Consider the following 15,557-nt stretch of genomic DNA (forward strand, 5'->3'; position numbering starts at 1 on the left):
GTAAGGTCTCGATAGCAACAACTTCAAAACCAAAAGGCTCTTTTCAGGGCCACCCACCACTTCTGAGAAAGAACTTAACACTCTCCTGAAACTTAGCTACAAACAACCTAAATGTAAGGAGCAGGAAATAACTGGCCTCCTTGATTTGGCCAGTTCTGGTAAAGGCCATACAATGCATATTTTGGTCAATTATAAAACCACTAAACCACCTTTATTGTCCCCTCCCCACGAACACACTGCTCTGGTTAATTAAGAAGTAAATTTCTGTTCCAGCTAATACACTAATTAAACCTGTTTTGTGTTGTTTCTGGGTCTTTATCACCAGCAGAACCTGATGGTTCATTGGTAACGAAAAGCTTCCTAACAACACTTCAGAGCTACTCTAGAGAAAGGCTCTTAATTACCGGTCGCTGTAGATGTCAGCACTCCACACCTGCTGATTAAATTTAGCACAATTTACATATTAAGTAGCCCAATCAGCCACCTGATTGCACCAGAGTAAGGTATTGATGTCAGAACCGCTCGCTGGTACTGAGGAGTCCAACACTCAAGCTCCCCTCCCCGCACCACGCGGGGCAAAGTCAAGTCTTGGTGTTCCGGGCTCCGCGGTGCCCGTTTTATTTGAAAACTGACTTTGTTCTGGGTCTCGGCACAATCAGCAGAAGCAGATCTTAATGATGCAGTTACGAAACGCAACTTTTCTTAGACTAACCAACACATTATTCTCATATGATTTTTTCCCCATATTATATGGAAAAGGGGAAAGGACTGAAATTTAAGGACACTTTAGGCTCTGACTTCACAGATTCTAGGTCCGATTCCTTTTCACTGGTGGAATCTTAACGTTTTGGTTGAAAACAGTAAACTTAGGGTGGAGTATAGCCATAATTTTTTCCTATAAAAATAGGAAACAAAAATAAAAGCAAGCGTGGAAAACAAAACCGACTCAGATGAGGATTGGATTGGGAGCCAATCAGGTTACTCCTGCGACAGCTCTGACCAATCAGGAGGGGCTCATGAGTATAAAGTCCGGTCCCCACACCAACTCGGCAGTCGCTGGTTTTCGCAGCGCGAGTGTCCGGCCATGGCCCGCACGAAGCAGACGGCCCGCAAGTCGACCGGCGGCAAGGCCCCGCGCAAGCAGCTGGCCACCAAGGCGGCCCGCAAGAGCGCGCCGGCCACCGGCGGCGTGAAGAAGCCGCACCGCTACCGGCCCGGCACGGTGGCCCTGCGCGAGATCCGGCGCTACCAGAAGTCCACCGAGCTGCTGATCCGCAAGCTGCCGTTCCAGCGGCTGGTGCGCGAGATCGCGCAGGACTTCAAGACCGACCTGCGCTTCCAGAGCTCGGCCGTCATGGCCCTGCAGGAGGCGTGCGAGGCCTACCTGGTGGGGCTCTTCGAGGACACCAACCTGTGCGCCATCCACGCCAAGCGCGTCACCATCATGCCCAAGGACATCCAGCTGGCGCGCCGCATCCGCGGGGAGAGGGCCTGAGCCACACGGTCCGCCCGCTCCTTCACAAAGGCTCTTTTCAGAGCCACTTCCCGTTTTCACGGAGAGTGGCTGTTGTACTACTGGTTGGGACAGTCCGAGCTTAGTGGGACAGGCAAGGACGGTGGGGGAAGGGATGCCGCGATCTTCTCTAGCAACTGCAGCATCCCCCCTTTCTGCGATTGGTGTAGGTTGGGAAGGCCCCGCCTGTACTCGCTCCTCAAGGAAGCCGTTCCCGAAGAGGCAGCTAATGTTTAAAGGCCGCAGTGTCTACAGAGTCACCCCTTGGTCCCTTGAGTAATCCAGATGTCAAGAAAGAAAGCCACCACTCGGAGGGAAGGCACTTTACCAAGTAGAGTAAGCTTCAGAGCATATATAATCGGTACCTCCTGGCCCCACCCCTGAGCTGACTCTGGGAGCAGAGTTGTGTAACTGTGCTCCCCAAGTGCATGGAAGAGCACCTTGCACGTTTTAGTTGCTCCGTAGAGTTGGCTCATTGGATCTGTCCCAGTTCTCAGGAGGTGGGGAGTGCGTCCAGGTTAAAGTCAGGCAGTGCTGGGGTTTTGCCTAGGATCTAGCAGGATTTTCGTACTGACACTCAGTGTGTCCTCCACAACTCCAAGAAGGAACAAAATGCTGGAATTTGGCTGCAGCCCTAGCTCTGTTTACCAAGAAAATGAGCTAGTATTCAGACTATTTTTCTCTTGAGAATTGAATTTCTCCGTGTTTAGCACTAACATCTGGTAACTACGGGATAAAGCTCTGAAATGTTTATTCTCTTTCACACCCATTCGAAGATACTGTAACATCAGCCAAGTGGCCCCCTGGTTCTTTGCCAGCTTCCAGGAGCCTGGTAATGGAGAGTGTGCATGCGGAGCCAACTACAGGCAGCCCGACCTCAGTATCTGGTTGCTGAGGCCTGGACACCCATCACCTGACATAATGGTGACTTCCCTGGGGGACAAGCCCCAGTGAGACCATTTGGGGTAATGCCCCTACTGCACTTGACCATTATCCCTTACAGGACACTTCAGACATGTTCCCCAAAATTTCATGTGAATCTAAGTTCTAAAAGTCAAGTTTTGCCCCATTTTCTCTCCCCATAGAACATGCATGTCCTAAGGTCAAGATTTTTCTCATTCTGTTTACTGTCATATCCCTAGAACAGTAAAAGCCTGATACACAGCAGGTGCTCATTAAATTCTAGTTGAATGAATGTATGGTTAATTTGCTGTCTTTTAGACACAAGATAGCTCCCACTCGGCCATAGGTAGTCCCTGAGTGCTTTACACCTTCCATCCTAGATGCTTTTCATCACCACTGTCTCGATTCCCATGGTGAGCAGATAAAACACTGACAACAATTATATAAAGCTTTACAGTTTCCGAAGTATATTTACATATCTCTTTGTATATGGAATTGACAACAGCTGGGGTTTAGACAGGGCCTATCCATACACTCTCACTAGCTCTAGAAGAGTTTATCTTTTCCAAAAGTATCCAAGTATTAGGGGATAAAGCTGGTTGATCTGTTTAGAATTCTTTCTTTAAGCCCTAGGATGGAAGAAGATCTGATGAGCCTCCAATGGCTGTAGGAAAATAAAGGAGAATTAGTTTAAAACAAAACAAAACAAAAAACTAGGGGCAGGGAAGCCTATTTTCCTTGAAGTGAAGAGGCCAGGGCAGAAGCTAGGTTCTTATGTTTTCTAGCTCCTCAGAAAGGACATCTGCTGGGATTCGGGAGTCTATGGATCAGTAAGGATATATTCTATTTGAAGGCTAAGTTTGGACCTAGAAAAGGTGGTTTTAGGACATGTTCAAAAATTCTTTGATACGCTTACCTTCAAGAAAATGGAGCCTAATTCCTTTCCCCTCGAGTTAGGGCTGGATTTAGGTACTGGCTTCTAGTGAATCGGACAAAGCCAATGGCCCGAAGTCAAAGTGACAGAGACCTACTTTGGAGGCTAGCTCACAGGAGGTAGTATTTCCTGCCTGTTCTCTCTCTCAGGCCACTTGGTCTGGGGGGCCCTGGCTGCCATGTTGCGTGGACACTCAGGCAGCCCCGTGGAGAGGCCCACTCGATACTAAACCGATGCCTTCTCCAGCAGTCCGGGAAGAACTACCAGTAGCCATGGAGTGAACCATCTCCAGCCCCAGTCAAGCCTCGGGTGACCATAGCCCCTGTGGACAGCTTGACTCTTCCTGAGAGACCCTGAACCAGACCACCCAGCTAAACCACCGTCTGTTTCCTGGCCTTCTGAAGCCGTGGGAAATAATAAATTCATTGTTTTAAGCTGCCAAGTTTTTTTTTTGGGGGGGGGGGTAATTCATTATATAACAATAAATAACTGAGCAAAAAAAAAAAAAAAAGAGGAATAGTTAAGAGTCACCCGATGGACTCCACTAGTCTAGATGAGATGACCACATCCCACAGCTCTGCCCCTCACCATCGGGACAGCTGGACTCACAGGAGCTTGCCTTAGTCCCTGTGGCGTTAGCGGCAGGGTTTTCTCGTGCCGCTCTCCAGAGAGGCCGGAGACCAGCTTTGTGCTGCTGGCTTAGAGGGGACGACGCCTTTGGTTGCGCATAAGGCTGTTTGAAGGTGTGCATCTGGGGGGTGACCTCTAGCTACAGACTTTGAAGGCCTGGGGTGTAGTGTTGGTGCAGGTGGGCTAGACAACAGCCGAATCCTCTCTCTCTCACTAGTGATCTCTCTCTTTCCCTCTTTGTTGGAAAACTACCTGTCTGAGGTACCATTTCTAATGGTCCGACATACTAGTTAAGGAAACCATTAGAAGTTTTTATTCTGTGACTCGCCTTTTTCCAGATCCCACAGCAGTATAGACTAGCAGTCACGTAGATTATAAGTTATTTTAGTTGCCATTTTCCTTAATAATGAAATGGATACTTTATTTCCTCAAAAGATTGCATTAAAGATTAAATGTGGCAATATATGAAACTGTAGGAGAATACCCCAGAGAATGTATTAAGTGCACAATAAATACTCAGTAAACCTAATTTCATCTCAGAATCCTAGTTTGGTATGTCTCTTGTAACATTGAGGAAATACGCCCCAAATCCTCTGATAAGATTAGATTGAGGAGTCAGTCATTCTTGTCATTGGTTGAGATTTGGGAAATGATCCAATTTGATCAGTCACACATTAGCAAGTCATGTCATTTCTGCTAGTGGCCAGTCTTATTTCTTGGAAGATTTCTCTTAGTTTCTGTCTCACAAGGTGAAGCTTTCAAAACGTGTCTTCCAATTCTGGAAAGTACTTGGAGCACAAGAACTATTTCTGTTTAGGGGGGCAGGGAAGAAGTTGAAAAATTAGATGAGAACAAATGCTTCTAGAATGGCCCATCCCCCAGTCCCTCCAAAGGGTAGAAGCCCTGAGAGGATATCAAGCAGGAGAGCAAGAAAAGTCACCAAGAATTCATTAGGAATGAAGTTTAGGGGCCGCCTGGGTGGCTCAGTTGCTTAAGCGTCTGCCTTCAGCTGAGGTCATGATCCCAGGGTCCTGGGATCGAGCCCCGCATTGGGTTCCCTGCTCAGTGGGGAGTCTGCTTCTCCCTCTGCCTCTCCCTCTACCTCTCCCCCTGCTTGTGCTTGCTCTCTTTCTCTCTGACAAATATATAAATAAATAAAATCTTTTAAAAAAAAAGAAGCTTAGAGTGTGCTCACTCTGCAGTGGGATATATTGCCAAAAGTCTCTCCCACCAATGTGGTGGTTCTCGTGATGAAAGAGGTTCTTAAATGTAAAAAAAATGAATTTTTTAATATCTCTTTGCCAATGATAAGGTATCTGATCTGGACAAGATTAGAAATAGTGTACTTCCTTAGATGGAAACTGGTAGAAAGTACATTTAAAATTTTTCACCTGAGAAGAGGGTTTATAGGAATGATAGTTCTGTGTAAGAAAATATGCCTTTAGTGTATCAGTTTATTGCCTATCTTGAAGGGAAAAAAGTCTGGTTTTAAATGGAGACACTTTAGGGGCACCTGGGTAGCTCAGTCGTTAAGCATCTGCCTTCAGCTCGGGTCATGATCCCAGGGTCCTGGGATCCAGCCCCACATCAGGCTCCCAGCTCAGCGGGGAGTGTGCTTCTCCCTCTCCCTCTGCCCCTCCCCCTGCTTGTGCTCTTTCTCTCTCTGTCAAATGAATAAATAGAATCTTTAAATAAATAAATAAGTAGATAAATAAATGGAGACAGTCGAATGGCTGCCAATTATATGAAGAATTTTTAATCTTCACTTGGTAATCAGATAAATGTAAATTAAAATAATGAAATACTGGGCAACACCCATCAAATTGGTAAAATCAGAAAGCTGGATGTAATCATGTGTTGCACGGGAGGTGGAGAAACTTATTTTCATGTGGTGGTTTGTTTACTGATGGTGGTTTTACACAAGACATCTTGAAGAACTGTCTAATTTACTTAGTAAAATTGGGTGTGCCCAGGTCTATGCCCCAAGGAAATTCTCCTACAGACCTATAAGAGGACATATTGAGAATATTCATCAAAATGCTATTTGTGAAAGCAAAAAGGTAGAGATAAATTAAGGGCCTGAGTAAGTAAAATATAGTGGATGCATTCTAAGGAATGCTCTTTCTTCTAGGATCAAGGAACAAGTAAATGGCAAAAACAAGATCTGAACCAAAGGCTCAACCTAGCTGCTATCATTCAGTTCATACTTGGACACTGTGTGCCAGGATCTCCAACAGAATTTTCTAGCTTTACCTATAACTAACTCAGAATAACCACCAAAACCAAAGGCACCAAATCTGAGTACTTTATAAACATGATTTACAGAACACCAGTGTCGTCTCTGGGTGGGCTGCTAGAACAAAATACCACAGACGGGGTGGCTTATAAACAGCAGAAATTTATTTCTCATAGTTGCGGAGGCTGGAAGCCGAAGATCAAGGCTTTGTCAAGTTCAGTGACCAGTGAGAACTCAGGTCCTGGTTCACAGATGGTCATCTCACTGTGTCCTCACGTGATGGATCACTGGGGTCTCTTACAGAGGCACTCACACCATTCAGGAGGGCTCCACACTTACGACCTAAGCACCTCTCAATATTCCCACCTCCAATTACCATCCCATTAGGGGTTAGGTTTAAACATACAAGTTTTGAATGGACACAAACATTCAGTCTATAGAGACCTGTTCACTGTCAAAGAGTAGAAGCTTAGGAACTGTGTTCTTAGCCTCTACCCCTTGTTTTGAAGCCAGGAGGGCTCGGGGACCCCTACACAAGGGGCCCTGACCTTCACCTTGATTCTTGTGTTCTCAGTAACCAACGCTGGAGATATTATTAAGGTGAGATGAATGAAAGTTTCTGGCAACATTGTTTAATACATTAACAGGCATGGAAACTAGCTAAATTAAGGCAAGTTTTGAAAACAAAATAAAGATCATCACTGATTACACGAGAGTAAGAAATTGCAGAAACAAGGTAGAGTATTAGATAAAACAAGGAATGACTGCCAGGTGGAGAGTACATCTGAGTTGAGAGTTTCAGAAGAAAGCAAGGGTTTCCTCTGATAAAAGAGTTTTGCAAATCACTTTTCAAGGCATGAGCAGACAAGACTATGGCTTAGTGACCCTAGGAAACAGGGTGGGGGAAGACAAAGAGGCCAGGGAGGACAGTGGAGCATCCTCAGACTTCTTCAGTTGGTCTTAATAACACACGGAGGCATGAGAAGCTGAAGGGAGCTTTATGCATGAGAGCAGGGATGATGATTGCTCATAGGCTGGGGCAAGGAGGAAGGGAAACCCCATGCTTCCAGGTCTCTTATTTAAGATTCTGAGCTGGTAAAAGGCTAAATATACGTGGAAGGGCAGGACACTACAAAATGGAAGAAAAGATTTGAGAGTTTAAGTTCATGGAGTGGGAAAAAACTCCAAAAAGCTAGTGGTGTTTTGGATTAGTGTATAGATGTGCGTATTTATATGTAAATGTGTATGCATTTGGGGGACGGGAAAGGGACTAATCACAAGTAGGTAAATTAATTTTGAATGAAGAACAAAAATAAAAAAGTAAAAGATATGTAAACCTACCAGTCAATTCCAAAGCCTTAACCAAAACAAACAAAACAAAATCAGGTGTCAAGGAAATGAGTATGTGGCAAATTAAATTGAAAATATAACAATATTGGAAAGAATTGATCCCAACATTTGGAACTAAGAACATTAAAAAATTGTCAACTACATAAGTGTGGATCAGTAAGCAATTTTCAGAACATTGGAAAGGGAAGTACACCTCATTTATTCATATGACTAAGGGGGAAGGGAATTTCACGGAATTTAAAACAGTCAAACATTTTTCTTGGAAAATATCTCTACATAATGTGAGAGGGGGGAAAAAAACTCTCTGTATTTATCCCAATTATTCAAGAAATTATTGGACAGTTCATGTCAATCAGCATTATCATATGCTGAGAAAGACCAAAAATTTTTAAATAATTTTTTAAATTAATTTAATTTAAATGAAATGAGAAGCCTAAACTCTTTTTAAGCTTAAAAAATCTGCAGGCAGTCTATTTGTTCCCTGCATGGAAGTGGGAGAAGAGACTGAAGAAAGCATCTAATTTTTTTTTTTAAGATTTTATTTATTTATTTGATAGAGATAGAGAGAGGGAGAGCACAAGCAGGGGGAGTGGCAAGCAGAGGGAGAGGAAGAGGCAGGCTCCCCGCTGAGGAAGGAGCCCGACGTGGGGCTCAGTCCCAGGACTCTGGGATCATGACCTGAGCCGAAGGCAGCCGCTTAACTGACTGAGCCACCCAGGTGCCCCAGAAAGCATCTAATTTAACACAGCATTACACCTTTGGGAAACAGATGTGAGTGTAAATATTTTCAGGGCAGAGCACATGCAAATGAAACGAAATCAAAGTACAGATCATAGTTGCGGAGGCTGGAAGCCGAAGATCAAGGCTTTGTCAAGTTCAGTGACCAGTGAGAACTCAGGTCCTGGGGTCTCTTACAGAGGCACTCACACCATTTGGGAAAGTACAGAGTATGTTACCTTCAACAGATAAAGGAACATTCATAACTTTTCTCAGTGTTTCAAGACTTGGTCTTGGAAAGGTTGGTCTTAAAATAACACTTTCAAGAACAGCTGCTGTATGAGGAAGCAGAACCTGCCTGGTTTTCTGCAGCTGCAAGGGAAAGATTGCAATCACTCCACCAGCACATACAGGTTGGACATCTTCGAGATTAAGCTCTCAGGTTCCATTTTTAAACAGGGATAGAAGAGGCGCTAGAAGCTCAGTAAGAAATGGATTAACTCAAAGATCGTGGGCATGTACTGTTTTCAACTTAGAGTAATTACGGAGTCTATAATACACTTGGTAGCTGATTCCTAGAATAAAATTAGGCATTTGTTCAAGGAGTAAATAATCACACACCTTTGAAATAGAAAGTGTAAACCTAACGGTATCTGGAAAACAAGCCAGGCCAGAGGGAGGTCATTCCAAACAGCCCCAGTCATGGAAACCAACAAAGGAACTCGTCTTTCCAAGTTGTTGCTTTTTCCTGGAATAAGGTCGTTCCTAGTCTCTTCATTCTGCATCTTATTTGTAAATTAAAGGCAGAGGGTTTCTGGGTGCAGTGGATTTCCCAGTTGAACAAAGGACTGGGGGCGCGCAGAGGAGGGAGCTCTGAAAGGCGTGCTGGCCCGCTCCTCGGCTCTCCGAGGGCCTTGCTCCTCAAACAGCTTTAGAAACGGAAAGCGTTTCCAACGCAGGTAAAGAGACATGCGGCAGGGATGGAAAAAAGGGAAAGAGAGCGAGTGAAATGTAAAGGACGGAGAAGCAAGCTGAAGGAAGGTGAGGTTAGCCGCCCCTCGACGCCGTGACCCGGCGGGGTTGACCGCAGCCGTCACCGACCTGACGGAGGTCGCTGCGCGCCAGACGGCTGCACAAACGCCCCGGGGACTGCGAGCCCGGCTCCGGAGAGGGGCCCCTCGACGCCGGCAGCTACCAGTCACGACTGCAGCGAAGCTCAGCGACGGGGAGCCCGGGGCTCGGCCCGGAGACAGCACCCCCCGCGGGGGCAGGCGCAAAGCGCCGCCCGAACTTCCCAGGAGGCGTCGGTTTACCGGGTTTAAGCACCGCCTTCGCTGGTCCCTGACGCGCGGGCCGGGCTCTGGCTCGGGGCCTCCCCGCGGATACGGCGGGCCTGCGTGTTCCCAAACAGGTCCGACACAGCACTATATCAGTTGCTACCTCGGGGGCCCCGGCTTGTGTCTGTCTCGCAGTCATGTCCGGCCGCGGCAAGGGCGGGAAGGGCCTGGGCAAGGGCGGCGCCAAGCGCCACCGCAAGGTGCTGCGCGACAACATCCAGGGCATCACCAAGCCCGCCATCCGGCGGCTGGCCCGGCGCGGCGGCGTCAAGCGCATCTCCGGCCTCATCTACGAGGAGACCCGCGGGGTGCTCAAGGTGTTCCTGGAGAACGTGATCCGGGACGCCGTCACCTACACGGAGCACGCCAAGCGCAAGACGGTCACGGCCATGGACGTGGTCTACGCGCTCAAGCGCCAGGGCCGCACCCTCTACGGCTTCGGGGGCTAAGATCCGTCTAAGTCGCAACGCCTCTCACACAAAAGGCCCTTCTAAGGGCCACCCACGAAGTCTTCTAAAGACCTGTAACCCTCTTCCCAATCCGCTTCCAGAGCACCTGACCACGATCAGATGAGCTTGGGGTACAGAGGATCCGTTTCGGATGGGAAAGTACAATGTGCCTACGGTTGTCCAGAAGTGCCGGGACCTCCGGGGGCTGGAGTCACCCCCCTGAGTGCACTGTTAGGGACCGTTGTGCTCAAAGCCGAGCTCATTTACCCTGTGTTCCCCAAGGTAAACCTGGCCAACCCTTGTTATAAAAAGCTGAGTGGTTCTCAAGCTCTTTTGAAAGTCCTTGCAGAGAGCATAGCTAGAATTTCAAATAATGCTAATGCCTCCATTTTACTCCGTCCCCTTTAATTTTCAGTAAGCAATATAATCAAGAATCCTGTCATAACTGGATTTTATTTAAAATAGTGGAAGGAAGGCACTTTCGGATTCTCAAGACAATAGTTTAAAGAATTTTGATGCATCTTAGAGGCTTAAAAAAAAAAAAAAGTCAGACATTTTCTTTGTCCTTTATCCGAGAGACCTAAGCGGGAGGCGGGAAAACGCTCCCTGTCCTTAGAGGACCGAAGCGAGAGCCAATCTGTGCGCGGGGTGGGCGGGAGGCTCCTGGCCAATCCGGGCCCCGGGCTCGCTATAAATACTGGGCCGCCGCCTCTTCTTCTTGCAGCTTTAAGTTGTTACCTCCGCTTGGCCATGGCCCGCACGAAGCAGACGGCCCGCAAGTCGACCGGCGGCAAGGCCCCGCGCAAGCAGCTGGCCACCAAGGCGGCCCGCAAGAGCGCGCCGGCCACCGGCGGCGTGAAGAAGCCGCACCGCTACCGGCCCGGCACGGTGGCCCTGCGCGAGATCCGGCGCTACCAGAAGTCCACCGAGCTGCTGATCCGCAAGCTGCCGTTCCAGCGGCTGGTGCGCGAGATCGCGCAGGACTTCAAGACCGACCTGCGCTTCCAGAGCTCGGCCGTCATGGCCCTGCAGGAGGCGTGCGAGGCCTACCTGGTGGGGCTCTTCGAGGACACCAACCTGTGCGCCATCCACGCCAAGCGCGTCACCATCATGCCCAAGGACATCCAGCTGGCGCGCCGCATCCGCGGGGAGAGGGCGTAGATGTGATTTCCTGCTTCCGTGCCGACTTTAAACCCAAAGGCTCTTTTCAGAGCCCCTCCATTGTCCTCAGGAAGAGCTGTTAAGCTTCGAGCATGTGACAGTCCTACGAGAGAGAACTCGGGGATGTTTCGAGGAAGCTCTTGGGGGCTCAATAGTGAGTAAGCTGAGGACTGGAGAAGGTGGCTCTGTTCAGTAAACTGTATTTCCACAGGCAGACCCCGCGGATACTGCGCGCAGGAAGGAGCTGTTCCTGGATGAGCATTTTTAAAATGACCCAACCATTTCAGAAATCAAGCCTTCTAGGCTACAGCAAGTGAGGGAAGATGGACGCGCAAGTTTTAGGAAAGTTGAGCTCAGGTTCTTAGGGATTATTGTGTAAATGGCAAGTACAGTTTACCTTTGCCAAATGATCTCAATGCCTTTACTTCAGAAACGTGCCTTTTATTTGCTTTCCTGTGACGTGAAGGAACAAAACCGGGATTGCCAGCAAGTGGTGTTCTCTTTTCCACTGTTTCAACCTAATGTTTGAGAAGAGTATGCTCTTGGGCTTTGTGTATGTGATTGTGGTGGAAAATGGGCCAACAATGACCTAGACACCGACCTGCAGGCTGTATGTACAATGAGCTCCCAGTAGCTCTAAAAATTTGTCCACCTGTTTTAAAAATGTGCTCCTCAGTCTGAAATTGGATTCTCATGATTTTTTTTTCCAAATAAATCAGAATGGGAATTAAATCCTATTTTAAATCTGTTACAGGTTTCCACACTTAGAACTCTGGGTTTCCTAACCGACCTTGACTGCATATTTTGTCCAGTTATTTTAAGATTTTGAAGTCTCTTCATGCATTTCACGTATGAATATCATTGACCCATTTTGCTTCTTTTGATCAACTCCTCACTCCAGGAGTTAGCAATTCTTCTCTGGAAAAACTATTCTTTCCCCTATTTTCAGATATATCCTTTCAGAGAGGTTCATATCCAATCTACTGGCTCCTGAAGCTTTTTGGAATGCCTGGGGATTGAGGGCAAAGAGTTCTGACCCAAGGGGCCAGAAGCTCTTCCTACAGGTTAGTTTAGAGATCCTTAGTGGCTCTTTGTAGGGACTACTTGATGCCTCTTACAAGCTTCAAAGATTGTTTTCTCCCCACGCCTTGAATGATTTCCCCATCATAATAGTGCTGAGGCCAGGTGGTCTAGGTTCAAACCTCAGAGCTGCCAATTACTAGCCATATAACCGTTTGCCAAGCTACTCATCCTTTCTCTGGGTCTCAGCCTATATAGCTGTAAAATGTGGCAAATGAATTAAAACTGTAGAGTATTCTTCTTGGCACTTAGCGAACGCTCAATGAACGTCAGTCCTTGATTACACCTCTCTCCTGCCCCTTAAGCATGGCGGTCCCCTCCGCCCTGACCTTCTGAAAGTTTTGTGGTTGAAATAGTGGGAAATGCTTGATTAAAATATTTTTCTTGTTAAGATATTTTCTTGATTTGCATTGTTCTGAAAGAGGCAGGCTTATAGCAATACACCATAGTCTATGTGGAGGAGTCCAAAGCATAGCAAAATGGCCAAATAGCAAATATTTGACGCTTTGCAGGCCGAATATGATCTCTTTTATTTTTTATAGCACAATTAATAAAATATAAAAACCACTCTTAGCTTGAGAGCCATACAAAATAGGACACTGTCCAGACTTGGCCTTAGATGGCTACAGTTTAAACTTCAGGAGCTCTTTGGAGAGAAATACGTTGGCGACTTTAAACTTCCCTACCGTTTTTCACAGGGAATAACATAGTGAGTGTTGACTGCAGTAGAGATTCTAATCATTAGACCCCCCTTATCATCCAGGCCAGTCACAAAATCCCATCCATTCCCCACTCCACCCTCCCCCAAATAAATAGCAAACTTAACCACCCTCATGATTATTGCCTCAGTTCTCTTGGATGCTAATATACTTCTGAATTCTTCTGACTCTCTATAACGTGCAGTCCCTGAATCCCCAGTCTACTTTTCTCATGAGTCAGTAGCCAACTATTTCTCTGAAGTACAGGTCTAAGTACAGGTCTCTCCTCCCTCAAACACACAATAATGCCCACATTACAGAAGATAGTGTTTCTGACAGTGCGCTTTATTAAATGTTGGTGGAGATAAGGAGTTTGAATTGGGGAGCATTGGGAAGAGCACCTTGAAACCTGACAAAGTCCCATGTTATCTAAACAGTGTGTGTTTTTGAGGACTACTGGAAACCCTTGAATACTTTCAGCAGGTTTGAGTTTTTCTTAGAGCATACTAAGCATCTTTCCGATTTATTATAATGGATTTGCCTAATACTAAAGGGAGATAGCATCTCAAGCAAAAACATACCAAATTTAAGTTTGAATTTGAATCCAGGTCATTGGATCCTCAAGCCAAAGCTCTTCCTCTTCCTCTTGCTGCAGGTAGACGTCACTCTGGCTACTGAACTTTTCCAAGCTGAAAAGACACTCACTAACGACATTGGCACGTGCACACTCCTAGGAGGCAGAACTGGTTTTTAAAGTAGGATCCATGTGGTTAATTTGGGGCACTAGGCAATCTATTGCCCTGCCTCTGTGTTACTTGCTACAGTTAGAAACAACGTTTATGCCCAAACCCAGGAAACCGTGTCTTTCCTCTTGCAAAAATCAAAGGCAGAACCTAGGGACAAAGCATGTTTAAAAGCGTCCACTTGATACTTAGTAGAAAGTTATTGCAAATTTCAACTAACTAGCAGGATGCCCTAAACCCAGTGGATTCTTAGGACAAGCTGAAAAGATTTTTAAAAGTATCTTTCATCTGTTGCGCACGATTCATGAAAACACAACCCCGTGTGTGAACGTGGAGCCTGCTGTCTTCCTTGAGAACTTCAAAGCGTCAAATTCTGTACAATTCTTTTCAGCATTTAATCAGGTTTGGGGAGCTAACAAACACAATTTGCGAGTCCAACCGGGAAGGGCGGCTGCCTGAGGGCAGTGGATTGGACGCTCCACCAATCACAGAGCAGCACCGGCTTATATAAGCCCCTGGCCGGACTCAGGCTGCATTGCAAGACTTGCGCTTTAGATTTGCAACCTCTCTTCTCGTAGCAGTTTCTGCTCTTGGCCATGTCGGAAACCGCTCCCGCTGACACGGCTGCCCCGGCGCCGGTGGAGAAGTCGCCTGCCAAGAAGAAGGCAGCCAAGAAGGCGGCGGGCGGTGGCGCTGCGAAGCGCAAGGCGTCCGGGCCCCCGGTGTCCGAGCTCATCACCAAGGCCGTGGCCGCCTCCAAGGAGCGCAGCGGCGTGTCCCTGGCCGCGCTCAAGAAGGCGCTCGCGGCCGCCGGCTACGACGTGGAGAAGAACAACAGCCGCATCAAGCTGGGCCTCAAGAGCCTGGTGAGCAAGGGCACCCTGGTGCAGACCAAGGGCACCGGCGCCTCGGGCTCCTTCAAGCTCAACAAGAAGGCGGCCTCCGGGGAAGCCAAGCCCAAAGCCAAGAAGGCGGGCGCAGCAAAAGCCAAGAAGCCCTCCGGGGCCACCCCTAAGAAGCCCAAGAAGGCCGCGGGGGCGAAGAAGGCGGTGAAGAAGACGCCCAAAAAAGCCAAGAAGCCTGCCGCCGCTGGGGTCAAAAAGGTGGCCAAGAGCCCCAAGAAAGCCAAAGCCGCTGCTAAGCCCAAGAAGGCGGCCAAGAGCCCCGCCAAGCCCAAGGCCGTGAAGCCGAAGGCGGCCAAGCCCAAAGCCGCGAAACCCAAGGCAGCGAAACCCAAGGCTGCCAAGGCGAAGAAAGCGGCTCCGAAAAAGAAGTAGGAAGTTGGCCTTAAAGGCAACACAACCCCAAAGGCTCTTTTCAGAGCCACCCAAATTTTTCTGGAAACAGCTGTACACAATTGTTGCAAATTTTCCCGGCCATCCGCAAAAAACTAAGAAGGTAACTTTAAGCATACATACTCTATGTCCTTGTTCTAAGTTAAATTGCAGGCCTGTTTTTCGCGGTTGAGTATATTTCTGTACGCAAGGCAGTACTTCGAAAAAGCCCGCGCTGCACTCCCATTGGTTCCGGTTTGCATAGTAAGTACTTGGTGCCCAACCCCCGATCCTCTCTGCGCACCAAGCTACAAGCTAGTGGAGTTGAACGGGGAAGCTCGCTAACGAGTAATAGGTGATCACTTATTATTAGGTCCAGGTAGAGACTGGGAGAGCTAAAAGTGTAAAATATGAAGCTTTAACCTCTTAGCGTCGAAATTGAGAAAACTGCGGTCCCAGCTCTTCTCCAGAAATAGTGGGTGGCTCTGAAAAGAGCCTTTTGGTTTTGAAGTTGTTGCTATCGAGACCTTAC

General features: G+C 47.5%; 3 protein-coding genes across 3 annotated transcripts; all 3 read left to right on the forward strand.

Moving 5' to 3' along the window:
- The first annotated feature begins 1,067 nt into the window (after positions 1 to 1,067).
- Positions 1,068 to 11,277, forward strand: LOC116629366. The gene is made up of 3 exons (XM_032399662.1): positions 1,068 to 1,489; positions 9,695 to 10,064; positions 10,794 to 11,277. The coding sequence occupies exons 1-3, from the start codon at positions 1,085 to 1,087 to the stop codon at positions 11,228 to 11,230; spliced, it is 1,212 nt and encodes a 403-aa protein (XP_032255553.1). The 5' UTR covers positions 1,068 to 1,084; the 3' UTR covers positions 11,231 to 11,277.
- Positions 9,755 to 10,100, forward strand: LOC116629367 (histone H4). Its single transcript, XM_032399663.1, has one exon. The coding sequence runs from the start codon at positions 9,758 to 9,760 to the stop codon at positions 10,067 to 10,069; it is 312 nt and encodes a 103-aa protein (XP_032255554.1). The 5' UTR covers positions 9,755 to 9,757; the 3' UTR covers positions 10,070 to 10,100.
- A 3,003-nt stretch (positions 11,278 to 14,280) lies between the features above and the next one.
- Positions 14,281 to 15,055, forward strand: LOC116629368 (histone H1.5). Its single transcript, XM_032399664.1, has one exon. The coding sequence runs from the start codon at positions 14,348 to 14,350 to the stop codon at positions 15,026 to 15,028; it is 681 nt and encodes a 226-aa protein (XP_032255555.1). The 5' UTR covers positions 14,281 to 14,347; the 3' UTR covers positions 15,029 to 15,055.
- The last annotated feature ends 502 nt before the right edge of the window (positions 15,056 to 15,557 follow it).

This window comes from Phoca vitulina, unplaced genomic scaffold (genome assembly GCF_004348235.1).
Source record: "Phoca vitulina isolate PV1807 unplaced genomic scaffold, GSC_HSeal_1.0 scaffold684, whole genome shotgun sequence".
Taxonomy (NCBI): domain Eukaryota; kingdom Metazoa; phylum Chordata; class Mammalia; order Carnivora; family Phocidae; genus Phoca; species Phoca vitulina.